Genomic DNA, 19,399 nt, shown 5'->3' on the forward strand with positions numbered 1-19,399 from the left:
AGGGTGACAGCTTTTTCTGCCTAGGACCCACCCAAATTCAGTTTTCCCCAAGACCCAGTCTCTTCCTTCAAGGATCCTGATGCTTTCCTTCTCTCCAACCCCTGCAGCTACCCCCACTCATCCAGATTCATTGCACACGATTTATTCCTTTGGGAGAGAGGACGAGGGCGAAATTGATAGACCAATAAATATTGCACAGGCCACTGGTGGAAGAAAGATCCAGACCGAGGTAGTTTCTGCCGAAAGGGTGAGGGGCCCGGGCAGGAAAGGCACCTGAGGTTGTTGGGGCCTGAGTTGGAAATGCGTCTTGGAGGGAGGGTAGTCGCTGCTTCCTCCTGACCCGCGGTTTTCTGCCCGACACAAGGCTCGCAACCCCTTCAGCCTGGACAAGCTGATCAGCAGCTGACCAGATAGCCTGCCTTTATCAGCAGCGTCAATTCATGGAAAGATCAGGTTTCCTTTTAGAAATGTTGACTGGTTTCTTCTACGCAGCGCCAACTGGCAGCCCAGGGCTGCTGGTGCCCGGCAGCTGTCGTTGGCAGTTTGCCAGAGAGCAGGGCTGAGCGGCTCCCGTTGGCTGTGGGCTGGGGCCCCGCCTCGGCGAGCAAGTTGGGCAGTTAGCCCGGAGCGAGCTAAAAAGACAATGATCTCTGGCCTCGGGAAGATACAGTCTAACAACTGTGCCCAGTGGTTCGTAGCACTGAGCAGCTCTGATTGGCCGACACTCCTCCTGGGCCGAACCCCGTTTGGCTGTTTACGGCGGGGGTGGGACTAAGCGATGGAACCGCCGCAGAAGCCAAAAAGCTTAGATTGGCTGCGCTGGGGCGGGGGCTTGCCTAGCAACCCTAGGCTGCCTCAATTGCCGGCTTTGTCTGAGAACACGGAGGAACGAAAGCGATTGCTTGTGGGTAAGTGGAAGTTGGGGAGGGGCAAAGCAGAAGTGGCTGTGATTGACAGCTCAGCGTGGAGGAGGCGGGGCTTAGTTCCTAACCAGGTGGCTGGGCGAGGCTGGGCAGTGGTTTCGCTCAGGGCTTGTCACTACTGGGTGCGGACCGGGGGGACTCGGAAATGACTGCAGGCAACGCGTCCAGTTTGGGGAAACCCGGGGGCGGGTACATCCCGACGCTGGGGGTCAGGGCTTGCAGGTGGGCCAGGGCCCGAGTTCCGTTGAAGGCCACGTCACAGCCCGACTGGGCCAGAAGCCAGTTCTCTACCTCGGACTGGAGCCACAGGGAGGTCTCTGCAGGGGGAGAAGCAGGTGTTGTGAGCAGGTGACTGGGGCCTGGAAGGACCCGGAAGGGACAGCAGGGAGGGCGCAGGACAAGGAATACAAGGGGTCCGGGTTTGGGAGCAGCCTAGAGGTCCGCTTGAGGCTAGGAAGGGTCCGACTCTGGGGCTCTCGTCTAGGGACAAGTCAGGGCCTCTTGTTCAGGGAAGGGTGGAGGTTCCTGTCAACCTGGGGCTCCCAGGGGGAGGGGGCAAGAGCCTCTTTTGGAAGGAGCGCTGGGCAAGGTGGGAGCAAAGGAGGGCATGCCACAACAGGAGACTGATGACCCGAGACCCTAATCCAGGAGGAGGTCAGGATAGGGAAGTCGGTCACCCCAGGGAGGGACTAGATCCATCAAGATCGGAAGCTGGGTTCAAGGGTTCCCATCGGCATGCTGAGCGCCGAGGTCACCTGGGATGTTATAGGTCAGACTCGCCCGTAGGAACCGGGAGTACTGGGCCTGCGCGGTGAGGTGGGGGGGGGGGGGGGGGTGTGGTGTCCTCAATGGGGTGGGGCCAGTTGGGAATGGGGGGGCGGAGTCTTGACGTGTAGGGTATGAATGGAGTTCGTTTCAGGTGGGGCCACGTCAGTTCTGGGCCGCGTTGGGATGGGACGGGGGCGGGGCCCCGGGGACAAGTCCTACCTTCCGGCGCGCCGCGGGCCGTCCGGGGCAGCCGGGCCAGGAAGCTGTGCGCCAGCAGGGCCTCCTTGGCGTGCTCCTCCTGCGCGCGCAGGGCCAGGGCGCTGAGCAGCTCCGAGTTGTTCGAGGTGCTGCGGTAGTAGAGCATGTGCGCCAACTCCAGCGCCTGCGCGCTGCGCCGCTGTCCGAACATCTGCGGGCGGGACAGCGCCCCGCGGGCTCAGCGGCGCGACGGGGTGGGAGGGGGCAGGGCCGCCCGGGGCCCCACGCCCCCCACCCCGACACCCACCCCACCCCCAGCCACTCAACGCTGGCATGGTCCTTTCCGCGGGCTCCCGGGCCCTCCCCGGACCTCTTCGGGTTCAGGTCCCCGGGGCTGGTGCCCGGGTATTTGTATTTTTCACACACACACACACACACACACTCGCTCCCGCCCCACTGACCCCGAGGCCACCGACAGCTTTTAGCAACCGCTTCACTGGTCTGCTTAGCTGAGCCACATAGTAATGGATTTGCTCAAGGGTTTCCAGACCATTTGAGCTGCAGCCTTGGAACTTTCTGCTACAGTGATTTTTTTTTTTTTAAGTCCTTATCTTTTTAGACACACACTAAAGTATTTCCAGAGGGCATGTCTAGGATTTGCTTCCGAATAACCCAGTGGTGGGAGGGCAGGGGGCGTGTAGGTGGACCCGGATTGACTGTTTGATAATTAGAGACTCGGGGATGCCCAGGAGCTCATCAAGTGCTTTTAATCCCACAGTTGTTTGAACTTCTTCCACAGTAAGAAGACGGGTTTACATATGAAATTGTCAAGACAAGTGCTAACAGAAAACAAATACTCCAAACCTCCTTAAGGGAAAGAAGTCTGGGGTCTCCTTCTCCACACTTTGCCCCCTCCTCTCCCAGACCCCGATCCCCATGCTTGGTGTCCCCCAAGGAAGGAAATGAGAGCCCACCAGTGCCCTCTGGGGCTCACGCTAGAATCCTCCACTCAGATTCCTCCATTCAGCCACAAAATGAGTTCAACACTGCTGGGTCTCATAGCCTGGCAGGCTGGGGCCAACTGTGAGCCCTTGGCCCAAACCTAAATCCTCGGGGAACACTATCAGTGAGCCCGGCTAGATGGCAGGAAAGGGTCAGAGAGTCAACAAGAGGTTTAAGAGGCAGGCTCTTGGCACGAAGCCAGGCCCACAACGGCCAGGGCGTTTCAACATCAGCTACTATGGAATATTCGTCCACGCTCCAGGCTGGCTGCTGTCTTTTTTTTTTTTATATTTTTATTTTAAGAAAATTTTAAATTATTATGTTTATTTATTTTGAGAGAGACAGTGTGAGTGGGGGGACGGGTAGAGAGAGAGGGAGACACAGAATGTGAAGCAGGCTCCAGGCTCCGAGCCATCAGCACAGAACCCGACGCGGGGCTCGAACCCGCGAACCATGAGATCACGACGTAAGCTGAAGTTGGACGTTTAACTGACGGAGCCACCCAGGCGCCCCAGGCTGCCATCTTTTAAATGCACGGGCTGTCTGCCCATCTTGCGCGGAGAACTAAGGTGAAATGCCTCTGAAGGCAGCCCAGCCGTGGAAATCGCTCAGATCACTGCCAGGGACTGATGACACGGTTGTGCGCGACCGTGCCCCCTCTTCTTACGAGCCCAGCCCGGCACGGGGTGCGTCCCTGCGTTGGAACGAATCACCATCGCTTCGGTTGAAGGCGAGGTGTAGGAAGGGCGCGTGTTAGGGACGGTCTGGGATGAAATACACGTTGGGTTTTGTGTCTGTTTCGGCCAAGCTCATGGAGCTGAATTCTCTTACATTAAGTGAGCAGGTCACGCCACATTCCGTGGCACGCAGATGAGGCCGGGCCTTTCGCTGAAGACACACCGGCTGCCACCTGGGTGTTCCCTTCAACAACCAAAACGCCTCCCCTCAGCCCACCTCCTGGCCTGCCGGTTCCCCCTCTCTGCGCTGTCCCCTCCTCTCCCAGCCGCCTGGTGCATGGCCTCCTCCCGCCGGCCTCTGCCCCTTCCGGTATGTCTCTGCACAGCCCCAGAACTGACCCCGCTCCCCCCTTGCTCACAGCCCTGCCATGGCTCCCCAGCGCCCTCAGAGAGCCCGAGCTCCTTGGCCAAGGCCCTGTGTGGCCCGGCCCCTGAAGGTTTCTCCCGCTGGCCTCCTGCTCCTCCTCTCTGAACGCAGCCCGTGCCGATGAGCCAATTTAACCCCTGAACAGTATCCCGAGCTGCCCTCTGTCTTGGGCCTCTGGGGCCTCAGAACAAGCCAAGTCACCCCTGGGCTGCTCTTAGAAAACACTCACTGCCTCAATCCTCAAGGCTCAGTCCTTAAGGACGCCGCGTCCCCCAGATGGGCAGCTGTGTCATCAGGCTCCTGCAGTGTCCACTGCGACCTCCGCATGTCTCCCTCCAGGGAGAGATCTCTGGGCTGCTTGCTTCTCAACAAGCCCGGCCCTGCTCTGTGCTGAGCTGAGGGGGCCCATGCTGAACCAGGGCCAGCTCCGGGGACCTCGGGGATGGGCTGGAGGGGACCGACGGGGAGGCTGGGAAGGCCTGGGCTGGGGCCAGGACCGAGGGAACGAGACGGGGCACAATATCGGGGCAGGAAGGACAGACTAGGGGGTAGGGCGAGGGCAGCTTCAGGGTCTAGCGGTGACAGGGGGCACAGGGCCCTCTGCAGACAGAGAACCAGGACGAGGAGCAGGTGTGTGGGGAGCTGCCACTGGAGGGGAGGGCAAAGGGGGCCCGGAGCTGGCGGCCCCAGGCTGGGCGCGGAGCATCCGATCCGGGAGATGTAGAAAGCTGTCGGCGGAAACGCCAGAAATGGATGAGCTCTTTGAGGGGGGGAAAGAAAGAGGGACGTGCCTATCGCGGCAAAATCACCTGAGACCGGCCCCTTAGACAGGGGCTCGGGATGAAGGGGGGTTGGGGAGGAAGGATCCTGAGCTCAGTGGGATGTGGGGCGCGTGGGAAGGGCTCGGGCGTGTCCAGGGGGCGGGTGGGGTGGGGGGCTGGAGACTGGGAGAGACGCCTGCACCAGAGACAGATATCTGGGAGCCACCGACACACAGGAGGGAACAAGTGTGCACGGGAGGGGCGGCTGGAAGGAGGCTGGGAGGGCTCACGGTCAAGGGTTGGAGGCTCCACCCAGAGCGTGGGAAAACATTTAATGGATGCATCACACTAACTAGTGAACCGGGTTTGGAACTGGGCCCCTCAGAGGGGCGCCCGGGTGGCTTAGTCCGTTAAGCGTCCGACTCTTGATTTCGGCTCACGTTTTCGTGAGTTCGAGCCCCGCGTCCGGCTCTGTGCTGATGGCACGGAGCCTGCCTGGGATCCTGTCTCTCCTTCTCTGTCCCCCCTCTCCCCTACCGCTATGCTCGTTCTCTCTCTCTCTCTCTCAAAATAGATAAATAAACTTGAACAAATAAAATAAAATAAATAAGTAGGGGCCTCTGAGGCGGGACGGATGGTCTCCCTGGGGCTGGGACTCTGGGTGCCCCCCCAGACCACTTGACACCCTTCCCAGCCTCCCTGCTCTTGGTCTCATAGCCCCACCCCCTCCATGGAGGCTGCAGGCTCCCTCGGGGCCTGCAATTCTTCCATAGCAGCTGCTGCCCAGTGGCTAAACCCCAGGGTCCCTATTCTGGCATTCAAGGCCCTTGCCACTCTCTAGGGCCTCACTTTTCCACCCTGGACCCCGGACTCCAGCCCTGCGAGATCCCCCCCCACCACGCTGTGCCTGCCCAGCCCCTTTCTCCACCGGGTTCACTCCTCCCCTTTCAAACGGGAGGCTGACTGACGTCAGCCCAGGTCATGATCTCATGGTTCGTGAGTTCGAGCCCCACCCTTCGCTCACTGCTGTCAGCGAGGAGCCCGCTTTGGACCCTCTGTCCCCCTCTCTCTCTGCCCTGCACACTCTCTCTCTCTCTCTCTCAAAAATAAATAAACATTAAAAAAAAAAAAAAAAGCTTCCTTTAGATCCTGCCTGACCCCTGGTCCTCAGCAGCTACCCCCACCCCCAGCCCTTCACCCTCTCAGCCAGCACAGCCTGGCTATTATCTGCGGGATTTATTATCATTGTCCTAAGAGCCTGCTGGGATGGCTGTAAACAGCTTGAAAACCAATGAACCAGCGAGTGAATGATCAAGCACAATGGACTCCACACACCAGTCCACACTCCTGGGACCGGTGCCAACCCTGGGGAGAATTGGTAAAAGGCAGCCCCTCTCCCCCGGCCGACTCAGCCTCAAGACAGCACACAGGGCACAAGTTAGGTTTCAGCCCCACCCCCCCGCCGCCAGGCCCTCAGCTCTGAATCCTTGGATGGTGAACAACCTGTGCAACTGTACCGGGCGGCCCTGCATTCACATGTAGCAGAATCAGGAAGGGAGTGTGTTAAAAATATAGTTTCCCGGGCCCCAGGCCCAGTTTCCCGTTGAGTCCATTCGGGCTGGAGCTCAGGGAGGCTGCCCCGATAAAACAGCTCGCCTGGTGATAACGACGCCCCGGCCAGGATGAGGAAGGAAGGAAGGAAAGGAGGCGGGAGGGAAAGGAAGAACGACTGAGGGAAGGAGGGAAGGCATGAAGCAGATTAACGCCGGAAATAAACCAAAATAGAGGGTGGCCTGACCTTGGGGCCGAACGAACACGCAGAGGCAGGGACCCAAGAAGCGTGGCGGGCAGTCCCCTTACCTTGGAGGCCCGCAGGCCCATGAAGGCGGCAAAGAGCAACAGCAGCAGGGAGGTGGCCATCTTGAGGTCCGAGAGCACCACCATGCCCACGTTGACAAAGAACACCACGCCCGAGACGAAAAGCGTGACGTTGAGCAGCGCACGCTGCAGGGTGGGCGTGCGCACCTTCAGCTCGGGCAGCAGCTGCTCCAGACCCTCCAGCGGCGTGTCCTTGAAGCTCTTCAGCACCAGGTGCCCCCGCTTCGTTCGGGCCGCTAGCACCACCCGCTTGAAGTACCTCCTGACGGACCAAGACAGAAGGGGCGAGGTGGTCAGGACCGCCCCGGGGAGCCCCCTCCAGCCCCCCCGGGGCGCCCTCTCTAGCTCTGCAGTAACGCGGTCATTTTCAAGGCTGCTACCCCAAGGTGGTGGGAGGAAAGTGAGACCTACGCCAAGGGTCCAACCACAGGGCGTCAGCTGAACAATGCAATCCCCGGTCATTGGACACAACCATGGCTTCTGGTTTCCTGGGCTTGGGAAATGAGAGCTGAATAGACTGTCTTTTCTTTAGTTCTGGTTTTCTGTTTGTGTGTTTTATTTATTTATTTTTTTTTTCCCAAATTCAAATTCTACTTGTAACTTAGAGTGCCTGCTAGGTGCCAGGGAGTGCTACGAAGCTCTGGAGGGACAATCGCCGCCTTGGTGGAGCTTATAATCCAGCGCGAGAGACAGACAATTAAACTACACAGCCTGCAAAGTATAAATATCTCCTTGGAATAGATTCCTGGAAACAGAATTGCTGCTTTAGGGCCGTGAGGGCTTTTTGTCTTCGGCGGCGTTTTTTTTTTTGTTTTGTTTTGTTTTGTTTTGTTTTGTTTTGCTTGGCTTTGCTTTTTTTGGATTCGTGACCATATCTGATCAACTGATTTCCAGAAGGATCGGGTAATTTATAGGCCCAAGGGAAGATCTGGCTCTCCTGACCCTACTCTGTATTTGAAGGGCCCCCGTTCAAAATATGAGGCTCATCGGAGCCCTGGTGGCGCCATTTCTTCAGAACGTGGCCTTCCTTTGCTTGAGGCTCCGCTTTCCTCATTTGGAAAATGGGGACAAGTGTCGCTCCCCTTTCTCTTCCCCTGGGAATGCTAGTCCTTATGTTCCCCCCTGGGAAGGAAAGGCGGCATTTGGGTGATCTCCCCGCCCCCTTTCTCGACTTCCCACCCAGGGCCCAGACACCCAAATGCAGACACTGACCTGCAGTCCCCTCTCGACTCTAACCTTGCTCCCTCTCGCTGCAGCTGGGGAACAAGGGCCGCCTCACCTCTCTGCGGGGGGCGACCTGATGAAGCCACGTTTGGAGCCCACGCTGGACTTACGGGGGATCTGCCCGACTCGCTGGCCCAGGGCCCAGAACTGCATGTAGATATACTGATCCAAATTTACTGTCACCTGACAAAGGGGACAAAGGAAGCAGGGGCGGATGAGCACGGTCTGCGGTGAGAGCACAGGTTACTGGAATTAGATGCCCCTTCTCCCAGTGATGTCCACCCTCCTCCCAGGCTTATCATCACCCAGTGTTTAGGCAGGGTGGCCCTGTATGGTTGCTCGTGTTGTGTACTGCGCAAGGGCATACTATCTGAGATGGCACCATTTACCTCACAGTCATTTTTACTGCCATATTTCTGAGAATCTAAGATGCCACCGATTGTAAGATACGACATGTGACATTGTGTAAGCTTAAGGTACACGACATTTTACTTTGATGCATTTGTATATTGTAATATGATTGTCGATTGGATCCTCCATTACCTTATGAAGCAATTGAAAGAGAAAATATATTGCCAATTAACACTAGGCCACACCACCACTTAGAAGTTATTTTCCAATTTCAGGGACAATAGAATGTGACTTCAGTAAAAAGTATGTCTTAACATCGTTAAAATGGGGGAGTTTGGAAGACTATAGTACTTTTATTATTATTATTATTATTTTTTTTTACTTTAAGGATGAGCATTTCGTATTACTTATTATCACAGTTTTCTGGCAGATGGCGAGAAAGCCTCTAGTCCTAAGAAGGTCCGTTTCTTACGTTTCCTTTTTCCAACAAATGGCAGTGGGCCGACTGGGAAAGAGGTGCCCTAGTCTAATTCACCGAGAACGCTGCATGGGCTCACGCCCTGCGTTCAGGACAACTCCCAGCAGCCTCTGCCTCCCAAAGGCTCATCCCTGCCCCCAGGCCTTCCGGTGTTTTGGTCCTCCTCTGGAAGACAGGCACCTGGACCTCATCCTGAGGGTGGTGGACCACCAGAGCGTAGGCCAGAGCGTCCTCAGACAGCGGGGAGAAATTGGCCTGGGCCAGCAGGGGCTCCAGAGCCTGGAGCACCTCCTGTTCGTTGGACAGACGCTGTGGGTCCGTAAGCGAAGGCTGGTCGAGGGTCTCCCTGTCGGGGTTGATGGGGTCATACAAGGCCTGAGGAGAGAGTCAGAGAGAAGAGAGACGGGCTAGGGCGCGGCATGAGGGATTGCTCCCGGCCCCATCCCTCAGATGACGGGGGACCCCAGGGCTTGTGCCGGGCCCTCTTCCCTTTCCTCTCTCTGAGCGCACCCTAAATAGCCTCGTTATTCCCGCCTTTAAACACCACTCTGTGCGTCTCTATGTATCTGTGCGCGACTCGCATCTCCAGCCCGGACCCGTCCTCCAGGTTCTGGACCTAATATCCAGTTCCGGGGCCTGAGCGTCTGTCCTGTCCCTCCTCCCCCAGTAACAGACGGGAAGGTGGACGCAGGGATGCACAGAGAGAATACGTTTCCCGGTTTCCTCTCCCAAACCTATTCCCCTCCCCACCTCCAGTCAGCCTTGGCCTCTACCCTGGGCGTCAGACTCTCATATTCAAAGATCTCTGACATCTCCCGTTGGAAACGCCACCTTACATCTAACACGGCCCAAGGAGAATGCTTCGTTCCTTCCTCTCCCTCCCCCCAGCCTTCTCCCTTCAGGAAAGGGCACTGCCTGATTCATTCGGATGCTCTGATCAGACACCTCGGAGGCATCCTTGATTCCTTTCTTGTGGTCGCCCCCTGGTCCAGACCTTTTGCAAGTTCACTGGCTAGACCTCCGAGGAGTCCTCGAATCCATCGTTCCCCTCCCCCCACCCCCATCTCCAGTAACCCCTTCCCGTCCCGGCTACCTGTCCTCTGCCCCAAACAACTGCACTGGGCTTCTTCTCTCGCCACTCTTTTAAATTTTTTAACGTTTTAATTTATTTTGAGAGACAGAACGAGAGTGGGGGAGGAACAGAGAGAGAGGGAGACACGGAAGCCGAAGCAGTGGCTCCAGGCTCTGAGCCATCAGCACAGAGCCCGACACGGGGCTCGAACCCACAAACCATGAGACCATGACCTGAGCCGAAGTCAGATGCTCAACCGACTGAGCCCCCCAGGCGCCCCTTCTCTCGCCTGTCCTACACCGTGCTCCACGAAACTGTCGCACCAAGAGCTCATTTATTATTTAGACTATAAACAGATCCCACACCCTCTCCCCGCGGTGGCTTCCCCCCTGCCCTTGGAATAAATACCAGAGTCGTTCCACCGCCTCCAAGGCCCCTCGCAAACTGGCCTCCACCCTGCCCACCTCATCTTATGCACCCATCCCTCCCTACCCACCTTGCAAAAACTTGTGGACTGAATGGATGGACGGATGGATGGATGAACAAATGAATGAGTGAGTGAGCGAACTGTTGGGTGCCTAGCCTATTTGCCGGTTTCAGGAAGACACGTGACTCACGCCAGCCTATGCGGCACAGGGGACTCACTGGTCCATAAAACGAGCCGAACTCTCCGTGTCCCCCAGGAGAGGTAGCCTTAAGGAACCACTTGTCCGGGCCAAGTGCAGGGTTGAATTGGTGGAAGGGAAGAGGGTCTACCAGCGGCAGGAACGGCCTGGGCAGAGGTCCGGAGGTGGGAAGGCCCACGACCTTGGAAACGACGGAGCAGGAAACAACCTGGCAGCCGAGCCTAGCAAACCCCCTTTGGAACGAACTCCCAGGGCTGGGGCGGGCCGCCAGGGGGGCGGGACTCCAGCCCAAAGCCCCCCCCCCCCCCCCCCCCCGTGCCGGAAGTCCCTCCTGTTCTCAGACTCAGAGAGTGACCTTGAGAAATTTCACTTCCCGGACAGAGCTGGGGTTTGACAGGGAGGGAAGCTCAGAGCTGGAGGAGAGAGCGAGAAATCGGTGTTCGGCAAGCAGGCAAGCATCCGCCGCGCGCTAGATTCTCCGCTGGGCACTTGACATCCACGCAGGGCTTCCGGCCAGAAACCTGGAGGCCGCAGGTGACCCCCGGCTCCTCCCCTCCCCCACACGTTGAACCCTGCTGATTCTCCCTCCGAAACAGGCCCCCTTTGCCCACCGGCCCCACCCCGTCCACACCACCAACTCCTCTTCCTACCTGGATGAGTCCAGCGGCCTTCTCAGTGGCCTCCCCAAAGCCCCTCGCCCCACCCTCAACCACCTGTCCTGTCTACACGGCAGCCAAGATTCCATCGCACCACGAGAACAACAGTAATAAATGATAACGCGCGGTTATATAGCGCTTGCTGTGTGTCGGGCACTGTTTGAAGCAGGTTGTGCACGCGTTATGCACATAAAGTGACGATGGCCCCTGTGGTTATCCTCGTTTAGAGATGTGGGAAATGAGGCACAGAGAGGTTAAGGAACTGCCTGAGGTCACACAGCCAGGAAGTGGCATATCAGGAATTACACGTGTAACCATGTCAATCTCCTGCAAAACTCATTCCAAGGCTCCCACTGCCCTCAGGAAGTAGGACCGTGCTCTGGACTGTGTCCTTCCCGCAAGGCCTCCCAGGACCTAACACCACGGTCCCCCTTGGTGGCTCACAATGGTTTTAGTTCCTCCAGACACAGGGATGTTGTACATGCTGTTAAGAGACTCTCCCTGCCCCCCACTCCCCTCCTCCTTCCCTTTCCGCGACTGAAGTCCCACTCTTCTATCGTATTCCAGCTCCCTTCTCGCCCTCAAAAAGCCCCCCTCCATTCCTTAGGCTGAGCAGAGCCGCCTTGCGTGGTTGGGCAGATTGTACGCTGCACAAATGTGCCAGTCTAACATAAGCACCGTTGTAGATGCTGTCGACCCATACATTTATCGGAACAGTCGCCCTTTCAGATGGAAATAAAGGGTCTAGAGCAGCACATTCCAAAAGAACTGCCTCCAAGGATAGAAACATCTAGATCTGCACCATCCAGTACCTCACCACTGGCCACCGGTGGCTCCGGAACACTTGAAACATGGCGAACACAACTGAAATTTCGGACGGAATTTCTAAATTTTATTTCATTTCAGCGCCCTCACATTTAAACAGCCACATGGGGCTAGCAGCTGCCAATGTCGCGTGCACAGCACCAGGCGACAGAAAGGGGTGCGTTTTCTGATACGCACACAGACTTCAGTTCAGAAACCAAGGTCAAGCTTCGTTACGCGCTGGCACGAACTGCACCCTGGGAGTTCACTGTGTGGCTGTATCTGTTCGTCGGGGGAGGGTGTCTGACTCACAACTGTCCCTGCCACCCAAGTTCAGCTGTCTGAGGGCAGGGTACGGGCCCGAGTCTGCTGCTCAGGTGGGTCCTGAGCGCCGGACTTACATGCCAAGAGCCTACTCGACGCGTGGCCACAGACGTCCGACGGGCGTCTCGACACCTCCACGCGGGCATCTGACGGGCATCCTCTCAAAGGCACTACGTCCCAAACTGGGGTCCTGAGACCCCTCCCCAGACCTGCTCCTCCCACCACATTACCCAGCTTAGAAGCGTCCAAGCCCATCCTTCCAGGTGCCCACCCTGAACCCATCGGCAAATCCCTGATGGACCCCCATTCAAAACGGATCCAGAATCCAACTACTTCTTCCCACCACCCCTCCTCCTCCACGCGCCAAGTCTGAGCCCCCCCTTGCCCTTGCCCTTGCCCTGCTCCCATCCTCCAGCCCCAACCCAGTCCGTTCCCCGGGAAGCCGCCGGAGGGCGCCCGTTGTAATAGAAGGCAGCTCACATCCCGCTGCTTAGAGCCCTCTGGTGGCTTCCACATCACTTGGAGTCCAAGCAAAGTCCTCACTGTGTCCCACAAGGCTCTGGGCCCTCATCTCCAGCCCTCTCCCCTGTGCTCACTCAGCTCTAGCCCCACCAGCCTCCTTGCTATCCCTCCTATACACCATGCACAGCCCTGCTGCAGGGCCTTTGCACTTACTGTTCCCACAGATCTCCTCATGGCTCTCCCTCTTGCCTCCTTCTGGTCTCTGCTCAAATGTCGCCGCCTCAGTGAGGCCTCCCCTGACTACTCTCCCTAACATTGCAAAACATTCCTGTTTTCTAATTTCTTCTTAATTAGGGTTACCAGATTTAGCCACAAAAAAAAAAAAAAAATTCAATACAGTATACCAGGTGAGATTTGATTTCTAGATCAACAACTAATAATTATTCGGCCTCCGTATGTCCCGTGCAATATTTGAGGACTGCGTTACCTAGGACATAATTATACTAAAAAAAAAAAAAAAATTATTCCCAGCTTATCTGAAATTCAAATTTAACGAGGTGGAGAGGGTTGAATGGTGTCCCCTCAGAACCTCAGAATCTGACTTCATTTGGAAATAGAGACTTTGCAGGTCTAAGGAGTAAGAATCCCAGGGTGAGACCATCCTGGATTCGGGTGGGCCCTATATCCAGTGACGGTGGCCTTTATAGGAGACAGAGAAGGGCACGCAGGGCCACAGAGAAGAAGGTGATGTGAAGACGGAGACAGAGATTGGACTGTCGTGGTGGCTACGAGTCAAGGAAAGCTGACAATGACAGTCACTGTCCTCCAGGACCGGGCACGGGGTGGTTCCCCCCTCAGAGCCTCCGTGAGAAACCCACCCCGCCCACACTTTGATTTTGGACTTCTGGCCTCCCGAACTCCGAGAGAACAAATTTCTGTGGTTTTCGGCCACCTGCTTTACGGTGATTTGTGATGGCAGCAGTTGGAAACAAATAAACCGGGTGCCCTCTGCTTGATCTGGCAACGTCCTCCTCAGTACTTGGCGCCTCTTCACACATTTCACTTCCTTACCGTCTTTTTTTTTTTTTTTTTAACTCTTTTAAGTGAACTCTACCCCGACATGGGGCTCGAACTCACACCCCCAAGATCAAGAGTCGAATATGCTCCACCGACCGGGCCAACCAGGCGCCCCTCCGTCCTCGCCGTCTTGAAGATCCGGGTCCTTCCCTAGAACGTGATCCCGTGAGGCAGAGACGCCCATTGGTCAGGCTCACCACTACGTCCTGGGGCCTGGAAGCATTTGGAGGACGCAGTAGGTGCTCAAGAAATATCTGCTGTGCGCTCACGGATGAATGAATGAGGGAAAGGTGGCGCGGGCGGAGGTCACCTGCCAAGGTCACCCACACAGGCAGTGAACAAGGCAGCTAGCTGTTCTTTTCCTGCCCCAGGCCGCTTCCTTGAGGGACTCAGGTCACCAGCAAAGGGTCACTCATGTGTCCCACCTGTCTCTATGGCTCTTCCCTTCTCCTCCTAGCATCGCAGCTTAGAATCTCCTACCTCAGTGGAAACATGCATCTCTGCTGTATACGTTTTCTATGTTTCCCTATGTTTTTTAAATTCTTAAAAATGTTTAAGTTTATTTATTTATTTTTGAGAGACACACAGAGAGAGAGAGAGAGAGAGAGAGAGAGAGAGAGACAGAAAGAGCACAAGTATGAACGGGGATGGGAAAGAGAGAGGGAGAGAGAGAGAGACACTCCCAAGCAGGCCCCACCCTGTCAGCACGGAGCCCAACGAGGGGCTTGAACCCACAGACTGTGAGATCATGACCCGAGCGGAGATCAAAAGCCGGACACTTAGCTGACTGAGCCGCCCACCGCCCCATGTGTTCCTGTACATTTAAATGTTCACATAATAAAATGCTTTTGGGGGCACCTGGGTGGCTCAGTCAGTGAGTGCCCGACTTGGGCTCAGGGCATGATCTCACAGTTCGTGAGTTCAAGCCCCGCATCGGGCTCTCTGCTGTCAGCACAGAGCCCGCTTCGGATCCTCTGTCCCCCCCTCTCTCTGCCCCTCCCCTGCTTGCACTCTCTCAAAAAATAAATAAAAAACATTTTTTAAAATCATAAAATGAATGAATGAATGAATGAATGAATAAAGAAAATGATCTTTTTCAACAACGTTTTTGAAAAACCCTGCCTCCTGGGGTCCCCGGGCTAGAGCTCAGAGGCAGCTGGACATGGGGGCAAATCGTAGCTCAGCCAGGCCCTCTCAGTGCCTCGGTTTCTGCCTCTGCAAACGGGGCTCTGGGCGGCTCCCCCTCGATTCCACAGGAAGGAGCCAACGAGTGCGACCCAGAGTGAGCTCAGCAATAAGGCGCCGATGTCACTGCTACTCAAAGCAGAGAGGGGCCGTGTCCGAGGGCAGCGGCAGGGAGTAGTGAGGGGCTGGCTGAGCAGGCCTGGGGTGTCCAAACCCCGCACCTTCCAAAGGACCGGCCATCGACTGGGCTCTTGGGATAACTTCTAGGCCCTTGGAAATGTTCTGCCCAATCGGAGGGTCTTGCTCGGACGCACACGAACGGGTGGCTCAGTCGGGTACGCGTCGGACTCTCGATTTTGGCTCATGATCTCGGGGTGCGTGAGATCGAGCCTCACGTTGAGCTCTGCGCTGAAAGTGCGGGCCCTGCTTAGGATTCTTTCTCTTCCCCTCTCCCTGCCCAGTAGCTAGTCTATGCTAACTATGTGGTTTATGGCGGGGCCTCGGGCCATGAAGCAGCAGTTTGACCTCTGGGGGGGGCTGGTGACTGAGTAGCTCAGGTCAGCTACGCAGGCGCTGACAGACCCCCTCCCCCCACCCCCTGCCCCCTAAAATCCTGGACACCAGTTGGGGCACCTGGCTGTCTCAGTGGGTGGGGCATGTGACCCTTGATCTCCGGCTTGTGAGTTGGAGCCTCCCGTTAGGGGTAGAGATTCCTCGAAAATAAGATCTTTAGGGGACGCCTGGGCGGCCCAGTCAGTTAAACATCCGACCCTTGATTTCAGCTCAGGTCATGGTCTCATGGTTGTGAGATTGAGCCCCGAATCTCTGCGAAGCTGTGCATTGACAGTGTGGAGCCCACTTGGGATTCTCTCTCTCTCTCTCTCTCTCTCTCTCTCTCTCTCTGTCTGCCCCTCCACTGCCCCCACCCCCACCCCGGCCCCATCGCCTTTTTCCTTTCGCTCGTTTTGTTTTGTTCGCCCTCCTTTCGTTGCAATAAACCACGACCGTGAGCACAAGGGCTTTTCTGAGCTCTGGGAGTCCCTCACAGAAGATCCCCGAAGCTGATCACTGTCTCCAGGACCCCCCACGCAGCCGGCATCCCGGGACGGGGAAGGAAGGGGACCCGGAGCATGTGGCTTCCTGACATCCCTCTCTGCAGGGGTTCCGCTTCTCTCTCCGGCTGGCTCTTTGGCCGCCCCCCTCCTGGGGCTAGTTCCCCATACTGATCTCAAGGCTGGGCGGATCCCAAGCTAAGCTAACCCCCTTGGTGGTCTTGTCCAGTACCATCTAAGTGCTCCCAGGGATGCTTCCCGGCCCAGCCCCCTCCCCCGACCCCCAGAGCCCACATCCGGGTCCATCGCTCTACGAGGCTGGCTTAGAAGCATCTAAAATTCCCGAGTGCCAGACCGAGCTCCCGTCTTCCCCACAGACCTGCCTCCCGCCCCCGCCCCGTCTTCCGTGGCTCGGTAAATGGCAGCTCCGTTCTTTCAGAGGAACTGGAGGCACCCCCTGACTTTCTCCTTCCCCCCCACATCGCCCGCCCGCACAGCCCAACGCCAGTGCCTTCCAACCATTACCAGCGTCCAGACCACTTTTCCCCGCGTCCACCGCTATTACTCTTGCTGGGGTGGCCATCATCCCTCAGCTGTACAAACATAATAGACTCTGAATAGATCTCCCTGCGTCTGACAGGCTGTTCCAGAAGGCGCCCGCTAACACCTGAATCAGCGCATGTCCCTCCTCTGCTCAGTAGCCCTCCCAGCTAACTTAGAAGTCAAGGCGAAGTCCCCCCCACTACCCACAAGGCCAGGCACAGTTTGCCCCCGATGCCTCTCTGCCTTCATCTACGGCACAGTAGCCCCCTCGGGTTCTTCCAACACCCGTACCCCAGGGCCTTTGCACTTGCTTTCCACCCCCTCTGCTTGGAATGTGCCCACCCCCACCCCCACCCCAGCCCGGGGCCACCAGACACCGATCGGGCTCTCTCCCTGTCTTCACTCGGGTCTTCACTCAACCATCACTGCTCAGAGCATAGCCAGGTTGTGTACCGGATGAATGGGTTAGGGCACAGGCACCCCAAGGCCAAGGTGGGCGGGGCCACGTCCTCACCTGCAGTCGGGCCAGGATGTGGTGGTAGTGGAACAAGGTGCAGAAGTCCACGTGCGCCGCAAACAACTCCAAGGCTGCCTTGTCCGCGGGGCTGGAGTGGAATTCCTGTAACCCCAGGAAACAAAACTCCTCTGTAGGCCTCCCTCCCCTTCCTCACGGGGAGTATTTCTTTCTCTGGCAGCTCTGGGCTTTCTAAAATTTTGTTTTGGGGGCACCTAGGTGGCTCAGTGGCTCAAGCGTCAGACTTTGGCTCAGGTCATGGTCTCCTGGTTCAGGTCCTGATCTCCCGGTTCGTGGGTTCGAGCCCCGCGTCGGGCTCTGTGCTGACAGCTCGGAGCCTGGAGCCTGTTTCGGATTCTGTGTCTCCCTCTCTCTGACCCTCCCCTGTTCATGCTCTGTCTCTCCCTGTCTCAAAAATAAATAAAACGTTAAAAAAAAAGAAAAAAGCCGAGACTCCGAGCCAGGCCTGTCTGACTCCAGAACACACATATTTAACTCTTTCTTTGTGCTTCCTATCTCCGTGACCTAGGTGAACGCCTTTACCTTTCTAGGCCTGTTCCCTTATCAGCAACTGAGGATCACACCCACTTTGTCGGAGATCGATGGTGACAATCTAATGCCATCGTGTGTCCATATACATGCGTGTGTGTCTACGTATGTCTGATTTACGTGTGTGCTTGTGGGTCGAGCCTGGCACAGGCCTTAGTACAGACAGGTGTTCAATCAATAATTTTAAAATGAATGAATGATAACCCTCAATCATGACAAGTAGGATGATGACAGTGGGGCAGGAGCTTAGCTCTGGAGCCAGACCAGGACTCTCAGTGGAGCAGGTGCCTAATGCCTCACCATAGACCACAGTCCCTGCCCTGCTCTGGTCAGGCCACCTCGGTGCAAACCTGGGCCACAACGACACAGCCTTGAGTCAGTCACTTTCCTTCCCCTGCTTCAGTTACCTCATTTGTACAATGGGGATGACAGAAGTGTCTCTCTTACTGGGTTGTTCTGATGATCCAACAACGCATGGAAAATGCTTAGCACAGTGCCAAACAGTAAGAGCTCAAACAGTGTGATAATAATTATGATTAAAGCTTCATAAGTATGGTGATTATTATTAGGTAGCAGTAAGAGTACTGATGAGGATGATTATCATACCCATCTTGCAGAGGTAAAAACCATGCCCCAGAGAAGGCTTGTTCAAGCAAGACCCCAGAACAAGCTTGAGTCTGGAATCCACTACATCCACGGCTCACAGAGCCCCCCACCCCCGCCGCATTCCAACGCCACGCCCACCTCGGCGCACAAAGGGAACGGGAACTACAACTCCCAGGAGGCGCCAGGAGAGCCCTCTGCGGCACGTAGGGCTGTGCCGCCACGATGCCTGCCGGGAGTCGTAGTCCCCGGGCTCTTGGACCCGGGACAGGCGGTACCTGTATCAGGAGGCGGAGCAGTTGCTCCTTGGAGAACGGGATGAACCGCTCGCGGTACTGCTGGGCCCAGTCGCGGGGCTCCGTGGGGTTCCACATCTTGCGGTACTCCCCCATCTTGGCCGCTAGCGACGACAGGGCCCGGGGGGGCCCGAGAAGCGTGGGCAACAGGGACCATACTCGGACCCTGGATCCCCAGACCCCCCGGGTCACCAGCAGCATAGCCAGACCCTTTCCCTGGAGCCTAAACAAGGGAAATGGGCAGGGGTCAAAGGTCATCTACAGGAAAAGCGCCCTTTCCACCTCCAGGGACCGTCCATACCCCAGGCAGGGCACAGAGCCCATCTGCCAGTCTTGTAGCCCGTCTTGCCTGTGTGCCCTCCCACACTGCTCATTTGGTCTGCGCCCCAGGCAGGAGTCGGAGATTTTGAGTCCTGGGCGTTTTTCGGGCCCAGAGACCCTTTAGTTGTATAACGGGTTTCTGCGGGGTCTAAGCAACAGGTGGATCTTAGGAGCATAGGAGAGGCTCGGAAAGGCTACATAGGGGATGCAGGGCGGCCCTCCCCCGGCCATGCAGTCCGCAGTCTCCCTCACCTTAGCCAACGCTCGACTGTCATTGAGCCTCCTGCGCATGCGTACGAAGGTGTCCTGGGTCCCCAAGGTTCGGCTTCAGCCTGCAGTAAGACGCATGCGCAAAGCCTGGGTCACGGCGCGCTGTCCATCTTCCCTCCGATGCCCTGTCTCAACCGCGCGTGCGCCATCTGGCAGCCTTTCTTCTCTCGCCTTGTTTGAGCGCGGCGCACGCGCTGCGGAAGCCTCTCCGTGTCCGCGCGCTTCAAAGAGAAGGGGGCGGAGCGGGCGCGAGACTCCCGGGAGGACTGGGTCGGGGCAGGGCTCCCGCGCGCCGCCAGCCAACGGCGGGCGGCCCAACGTCCGCGGAGGCCACGCCCCCGCTCGTGTCCGCTCCCGA

The 19,399-nt window shown here is 57.0% G+C and overlaps 1 protein-coding gene across 2 annotated transcripts; it reads right to left on the reverse strand.

Moving 5' to 3' along the window:
* Window positions 1–126: 126 nt before the first annotated feature.
* Window positions 127–19,367, reverse strand: TMEM143 (transmembrane protein 143). 2 transcript variants are annotated; one of them, XM_027037950.2, is made up of 8 exons: window positions 19,024–19,364; window positions 18,433–18,673; window positions 17,003–17,107; window positions 8,868–9,062; window positions 7,914–8,041; window positions 6,617–6,896; window positions 1,911–2,100; window positions 127–1,240 (listed from the first exon to the last, which is right to left on the reverse strand). In XM_027037950.2, the coding sequence occupies exons 1-8, from the start codon at window positions 19,044–19,046 to the stop codon at window positions 1,026–1,028; spliced, it is 1,377 nt and encodes a 458-aa protein (XP_026893751.1). In that variant the 5' UTR covers window positions 19,047–19,364; the 3' UTR covers window positions 127–1,025. The 2 variants fall into 2 exon arrangements, with proteins under 2 accessions (XP_026893751.1, XP_053065914.1); XM_053209939.1 differs by lacking the exon at window positions 18,433–18,673 and having other exon boundaries at window positions 19,024–19,367.
* Between the last annotated feature and the right edge of the window lie 32 nt (window positions 19,368–19,399).

This window comes from Acinonyx jubatus, chromosome E2 (genome assembly GCF_027475565.1).
Source record: "Acinonyx jubatus isolate Ajub_Pintada_27869175 chromosome E2, VMU_Ajub_asm_v1.0, whole genome shotgun sequence".
NCBI classification, from domain to species: Eukaryota; Metazoa; Chordata; class Mammalia; order Carnivora; family Felidae; genus Acinonyx; species Acinonyx jubatus.

What these genes read in the sequence shown, in the direction of transcription:
- TMEM143 (XM_027037950.2), bottom strand. Translation starts at nt 19,046, where the DNA reads ATGACAGTCGAGCGTTGGCTAAG. An exon ending in ACATCCTGGCCCGACTGCAG is followed by an intron (nt 9,063 to 17,002) that starts GTGAGGACGTGG and finishes CTCTCTCCTCAG; the next exon opens with GCCTTGTATGACCCCATCAA. An exon ending in ACCCTCAGGATGAGGTCCAG is followed by an intron (nt 8,042 to 8,867) that starts GTGCCTGTCTTC and finishes CCCCTTTGTCAG; the next exon opens with GTGACAGTAAATTTGGATCA.